The following is a 7,243-nucleotide window of genomic DNA, read 5'->3' as shown; positions in this document are numbered from 1 at the left end:
AACACGGTGAGAAAGTACTTGATTAAAATTAGGTTTAATCTTCTCAGCTTGTTTGATGAAACATCCATCAATTTGTCTCAGAGACACTATTTTCAACAGTAAAACTGATATTATTGGCAGACAAAAAACATCTTAAGAGTTACTGTGAAAGAAAGCTTTTAAGCAAAATATGAAGAACAAAAATAAAGGTTAGCTTAAAGGGACAATATTATGTGTTTCTCAGGCATATATTTAAATACTATACCATAATGAAGTATCTATGTCACCTTTAGCTGTTATTAAAATGCTGTTTTTATGTTTAAATAGAAAATAAACTTATCTTTTCATCACTTCCTCTTCTAAATGCCTTGAAATTGGCCTCTGTCTCTTTAAGAACCACCTTCGCGTCTGTCTCGCGGGGAGTGGGGGTGGCTGCCATGATTCAGTTTACTTGGCATCTGAAAATACATTTCCTCAAAGGTATTTTTAATCTGAAAAGAGCTTCATTGAGTGAGAACTAATGTTGAGAGCTCAGCAGACAATTAGGTTTCACTTTCACCTGAGAGCCTGCAGGAGTCATGGGTGGGGTGTGTGTGGTGGGGGCGCTCTGCCATGAGGAAGTTCGGCTTAAAGACACGTCCCAGGGGCGTTTCTGGTCCCCACCTGTCGTTTTGCTCCTCAGCATGACTGCCTAAAAATGCTGCAGGATTTCTCAAACATGCATGAATGAGTCAAAGCAAGGCTTTGGGCATGTTTTTTTTTTATGAGAATGTAACATTATAACATGAAATAAACCTCAAAAAAGTTGATTTTACATGATATTGCCTCTTTAAAGACAGCGTTCAGCCCTATTGAGATAAACAGGATGTGAGCAAACATTGTCTTACCTGTTGTAGATAGCTTTTTGAGTGATCTCAGTTTGACTGATTGGTGAGCTAATGGTTAGTTAGTTTTATGATCTGGTCACGAATATGGTGCCTGTTGTATTTTTTTATTGACCCCTTAATTAATAAAGCAAATTAAATCTTTAAAACATAAATGTTTCCACTTTAATGTTCTGTTTTCAAATGTTGACAAAGCAAAACTATACCATTTATTTTATTCTGTAACAAGGAAGCAATTTCTTTGTTGGTCTTAGGAGAGACAAAAAAAGTGCCAGGATAATAAAAGTTTCATCACTTTTGTTTCCTTTAGTGTAATGTTTGGTGTCGTTGTGAAGTTTTAGCATTCTTGCTTTTAAATAAAGGGTTGGAATTCTCAACGACATCACTCTAGACCAATAAAGATTGAGTTTTCAAAACAGCACTCTTGTGAACAGAACTGGCATGTTGCCAAGCCAGGTGATAAATCAACAAGCTGCATAGCATTTTAAAGGTTTTGAGATGGAGAATTTGAAAAATGTGTCATTGTGACTCCTTTTGCCAGCCTGAGTCGCTTAATAGAAAGTCTTCTGTCAGGACAGCGGCGTGACGACTGACCGCCCTGTCCCTCTGTCTGCTCTCTCAGATGTCATGGCGTCCTCAGTACCGCAGCTCCAAGTTCCGCCACGTGTTCGGGAAAGCTGCCACGAAGGAGGGCTGCTATGACGGCGTGCCGATCACACGCAGCGTCCAGGACAACCACTTCTGCGCCGTCAACCCTCGGTTCCTCGCCATCATCACCGAGTGTTCCGGGGGAGGGGCCTTCCTGGTTCTGTCCATCAACCATGTGAGTCTCACAGCTACGCACGCATGCACGCACGCACGCACACACACGCACACACACGCACACACACACATCAGCCTCAATAATTTCATGTCATGTTTTAAACATGTCTTATTTTTTATGTCTGAATTTACTCCTTTAGAAACTTTGCTAATACTTTTGCTAATTTATCATAGTAAGGTTCAGTAAATGAACAGGCAATATCTTACCTGTTGTAGATGGCTCTTTGAATGGCCTCAGTTCAGAGTAGTAATTTAACTCTGGCTAGTTTGAGCTATTGGCTAGTTCGTGTGTGTCCATTATTAACCGTTAGCAGCTGCTTCAGACATCTTTAATACAAACTTTTTCCTTTGCAGCTCATTTGTTGTTGTTTTTTGTAAACTTTTACATTGTAAGAAAATTCCAATTATTTATTACAAATTGTAGCAGCAGCTAGCTGTAGCATTTCCAAAGCCACGTCTTGCAGGAATAATGTATTTTTTGACAGATTAACTAGGTAAGATTAAAAGAATTGCCATTTAAAGTAAAAAAAGTATTTACATGAACCATTGTAAGATTTTAGCGACTGCAGTGACATTGTGTTTAGATGCCAGCATCTTTACCTCGCTCAGATAAGCTGTTATCAGTTCTATCAGAAATAAAACCTGTTAGTCTTTTTAATGAGCTATCTACAACAGGTAAGATATCATATGTTCATACCCTTTCCACAGAACCCTATTTTGAAATATCTGAACAGTCCCTTTATAGTCTGATGAAGTTCACTCTTTTTACTTTGAGTATGCTGAGTGTTTGCATCTTTTATCACCCATCAAAGAAAAGTAGTTGTGTTTATTTTTGCTCATGTTTTTGTGAGTGCACCTGTGTTCTTCTTTCTCTGTTAGTAAAATATCTCAGACAGCTGGAGAAATTTTAATGAAACTTGTAGGAAGTAATCATTGGATCTACTGTATATCTTCAGCTATTTAATTTTTGAGTAATCTAGGTCAACATTAGAGGCAGTTATTAAAAAATAAAAAAGTAACACTTGTTTTTGTTTTATCTTTATTTGTTTGACTCTCACTCCTGTTTGGGAGGTGATTTTTATTTTTACACTGATCTTGGAGTCGGCTCACCTGGAGGAGACGTCTCTGCTCTCAGATTCCAAAAAAAGCACAAAACGAGTTCAGCCAGAATTCTCTCTGAGTTTGAGGAAAACTTTCAGCGTCGTCTCGCTTCGTCACGTGTGGGTGTTTTTTTTTAAGTTTTTTTTTTATTTTGTTCGACACTTCCTTATCTCACCAGAACTCATTCACACAAACCTTATCTTTTACAAATGATCTCACTTGCTGATGCTATCGTGTAACGGTGGTTTCTCTTGCAAAAAGAAAACATCCACTCTCAGGTCACAGTTTCTCTGAATATCTCCAGGTCTGATCAGCCCTCCCTCTGTCTGCCTTATCACCAGCCTCCTCGCATGATCAGGGATTGCATATGAGCTCAGGAATGACATAACTCATCTTCTGACACCCCCTCCGCTCGCTGCCCACCTTTCTGTCTCGAGGAGGTTAAACTTCAGTGCTGCTCTTGGCCGCCACAACCAGCCATCCTTAAGAAACACAAAAATTACTACAATTTTACAGATATTGAGCTTAATTTTAGTGTTGTAGCCACAAATCCCACCAACACGTACACCAGGTGATCCTTGCTACTTGTTGTCTGTTAGCGAAATATCTTATGAACCACAAGGCAGAATTCAATTAAACTTAGAGGAAAAATTTGTTGGATCTACTTCTGGAACTGTTTCAGTTTTAGAGTCTATTCAAGTCACACTGGCTGCCACAGCTGATCTACACTAGCAAACACAAAAATGACTCTAACTCCATCGTTTAGAAAGATATTGAGCTAAAATTCAATGCGGTAGTAGCCGAGAGTCATTTACAACACATACTGTGAGCGCACAATCTCACGATGTTTTTGACCAGAACAATTCCAACATGTGATCAGCTTAGTTTTTAAAAGGTGAAATGAAAGGCGGCGGAGCGATAGGCATTTCGTCAAAGAATGTTCAGCCTTTAAATTGTGCGTACGTTATGCTTGCCTAAAGCACGGATAATCCCCACCACCACCACCACCACCACGTTGTACCTGCGCTGCGAACGTCAGGCGAAGGAACGCTCTGTTCTGACACAATTAGCGGTCCCACTGAGGCGAAAAAACATTTTTGTGACTTTTTTCCTTGTAAGAGGATCATCAGATACAAGGGAGATGTCAGAAGTGTTTTGTATAATTCTGTCTTCAAGCGTGTTGTGATGAAGAAATGAAAACTGGAATACGTGCCCCAGCCTGCAGAGCTGCAACACGTCCTGTTGAGTCACTGCTTCTCACTGGCCATCTGAAAACCTGACTTTGTTTTTATGCCACACTTTGTCAATAGATTTGGCTATTTAAGGGGTCATCGTAACATTTTAAGGGTCAGAGTTTAGTAGAACCTGCTGTATCTGTGAAAGAAGGTGTCGCTCGTGTTGCTGACGGCCTGAGGGCGTGTTGGCTGAGTGAGAAGTGTTGGCTGCAGTTCGCAGGTATGAAAGTGAAAAACATCTGGCAGCTCTTCCCAGTAAATGACCTCACATCCAAACCACTAGGTGGATTTTTATGTCTTTCAGGAAGTACCTGTATCTACAGATTAACATTCAAAGTCAACAGGTTCAAGATGGCCGCCACAGCAGTCATAACTCAAATTCACAGAGCTAAAATCTGGCGTGGCAGTAGCTAAGAGTCATCCCCAACAAACACTCTGAGCGCTAACGCATCTAGCAAGACTTGTGATTTTTAAATACTAGTTTTTATTGTTCAAAATAAAACAGACCTTTATTAAGTGTTGCTTTTCATTTTAAATCTGATAACTCAGAGTTTTATAGCTTTTGAAACGGATCCTTTGAAGACACGTGAGCAGTTTTGTTTGTTTCTCTGACAAGTTTTATGGAACTGGAAAGTTGGATCAATGGTCAAACCAATAAAACTTTGGCGTCCATCCTTCTTAAAAGACAAGGCGGAAGTTTTATGTGAGTCAAGGAACATGTTGATAGATAATATTAATAAAATCTTTTCATTTGGGACTATTTTACATGTAGATTAGCTCATTTCAGGCAGGTTGTTTCTTTAGAGGCTCTCACTTTAAACTGCATCTTCAAACCTGAAACAGCCATGGGAGCCATACAGGAGTTTCTTGACAACAGAGCGTGTCCGTAACTTTTTTTGGGGGGGTTTATTTTTCTCTTCTTGTTGGTGTCAGACAGGTAAGGTGGACCCTCACCACCCTCGGGTATCGGGCCACAAAGGACACGTGTTGGACGTCAAATGGAATCCCTTCAATGACTACTGCATCGCCTCCTGCTCTGAAGACGCCACGGTGTGCACACATACACACACGTACACACACACATATTACCAGAATATGAGCTATGAGGCAGATAATTTATGGCCCTGTGCGTTGGCAGAGCCTCTTAGATCAAAATCCTGCAAACCAAAAGCAAAACCTGCTGCTTAGTTTGGACGTTAACTATTTGTAGTTGACCCTTTTTGTCTGTTAGCAAAATATCTCATGAACTGCTGGATAGATATTACTAAAACCTTTAGACAAAAATCCTTAAATATACTTCTACAGCTGATTAATAGTTGGAGCCAGTTCAACTCAAGATGGCTGCCACAGCTAACTGACCTTAGGAAACATAAAAATGGCTCTAATTCAGTTAGTTTTATTTACATTGAGCTAAAATTTGGTGTGGTTGTAGCCGAGAGCTGTTCCCAACACAAACTCTTCACTCTGCTGATTGTTTACCTTTGCCTAAAAGTTTAACATTAACTTTTGGAGTCACATCTCTTTGTCTGTTAGCAAAATATCTCATGAACCACTGGACGTATTTTGATCAAACTTCCAGTAAATAATCGTTGGATTTACATCTAAAACCATTTAAATTTTGGAGTCAGCCTAATTTAAGATGGCTGCCACAGCTAATTGAAAGTAGCCAACACTAAAATGGCTATAATTCAGCCAGTTTGATAGATTTTCAGCTAAAATTTGATGTGGTAGTAGCTGAGAGTCATTCACACCAAAAAATCTAGTTACATGTATTTGTTCATGTGCATGTAGGTGAAAGTGTGGGAAATCCCTCCCCACGGCGTCCTGAAGACCCTAACGGTGCCATGGAAGGAGCTGCAGGGTCACAGTCGCAGGGTGGGCCTCATCGAGTGGCACCCGACCGCTAACAACATCCTCTTCAGCACTGCCTACGACTACCAGGTAAGACAAACACACACACAACACCTACACATCCCTGATACCACCCTTCAGGGAAAAAACATATTTAATGGCATTAAAGTACATCTGAACATTAAAGTCCCCTGCTTCCTGTGCTGTCTGACCTTTTGCACACATGCAGTATAAGTTGTGCAGATTTGCATGTTTGTACACTTTGCATATCTTTTCATCTTCATACAAAAGAAAACAAAAGTCAAATTCTCTCAATGGGTTTCTGTCTGTTTTTTAAACACACAGGAGTGAAACAGCAAGAGATAAGACATTTATTAGATAAGAAAATTATGTTCTGTTGTAACTATATACAGTACATATACTGTATATTTATATGTAAACAAAAAGTATTTTTTACCATTTTAAAGTAATAGTCCAAATCTTTTGAGCAATGTTTTTGGTGATATCTTATTTTCTTTCGAGAATAATTTTAGTAAATTAAGTTAAATATTTTAAAAGGTATAAATGCACACTATGAATGATCTTGCTGAAGATTTTGATGTGTGAATGCTTAATTTAGTAGATGATGTTGTGAAAGTAGTTTGATTGCAAAAAAATAAAAAAGAAACACTAGTGAGCGTGTTATGTCTGCGTTCACACCGTTAATATCTTACCTGTTGTAGATGGCTCAATGAACGACCTCTGTTTGCAGAACTAGAGTGTAGTTCTGATCAGGCTGACCACTTCAGGAGCAAACTGAGGCACTTTAAATCCTTCAATAGGAAATAAACAACATGTAAAACAGCTTTTATATTAACCACAGTCATTTTGTGAGATTAGCAACAATCCACTGTGATCTAAACCCCATTCCTACTAGCCATTAGCTTGTCAACCTGGTCAGAGTTCTCAGCTGGTGGTCATTCCAAGATCTATCTCCAGCAGGTAAGATGTTGACTGTTTGTAAGCTTTCTACAGAACATCACCTCATAGGCTCTGAACAAATAACTCATTCAATAAGAAACAAACTGTAGATCAAATGCTTCTCATTTTAACTTACTGAGCATGTTTTTTGTACCCTTTTTTTTGGCTCCAGGTGATGATCTGGAACCTGGACTCTCCGGAGTCGGTGATAAAGAACCCGGTCCGGACCATCACACACCACACAGATGTGGTTCTGTCCATGTCCTTCAACACAGATGGCAGCGTCCTCGCCACCGCCTGCAGGGACAGGAAGGTCCGGCTGATGGAGCCGCGCTCAGGGAACCTGCTGCAGGTGTGTGTGTGTGTGTGTGTGTGTGTGTGTGTGTGTGTGTGTGTGTGTGTGTGTGTGTG

At 39.8% G+C, this 7,243-nt stretch overlaps 1 protein-coding gene across 1 annotated transcript in view; it reads left to right on the top strand.

The window, feature by feature from the left end:
* Window positions 1-1,485: 1,485 nt before the first annotated feature.
* Window positions 1,486-7,243, top strand: part of coro2aa (coronin 2Aa) — a gene marked incomplete at its 5' end in the record, with an annotated part of 11,007 nt that continues 5,249 nt past the window's right edge. Inside the window, 4 exon segments of the mRNA XM_014007782.1 lie at window positions 1,486-1,686; window positions 4,955-5,071; window positions 5,813-5,962; window positions 7,005-7,184. Of these exon segments, the coding sequence (XP_013863236.1) occupies window positions 1,486-1,686; window positions 4,955-5,071; window positions 5,813-5,962; window positions 7,005-7,184 (648 nt within the window).

Source organism: Austrofundulus limnaeus, unplaced genomic scaffold, assembly GCF_001266775.1.
Source record: "Austrofundulus limnaeus strain Quisiro unplaced genomic scaffold, Austrofundulus_limnaeus-1.0 Scaffold44, whole genome shotgun sequence".
NCBI classification, from domain to species: Eukaryota; Metazoa; Chordata; class Actinopteri; order Cyprinodontiformes; family Rivulidae; genus Austrofundulus; species Austrofundulus limnaeus.
This window is presented reverse-complemented; position numbering and strand designations above follow the sequence as displayed.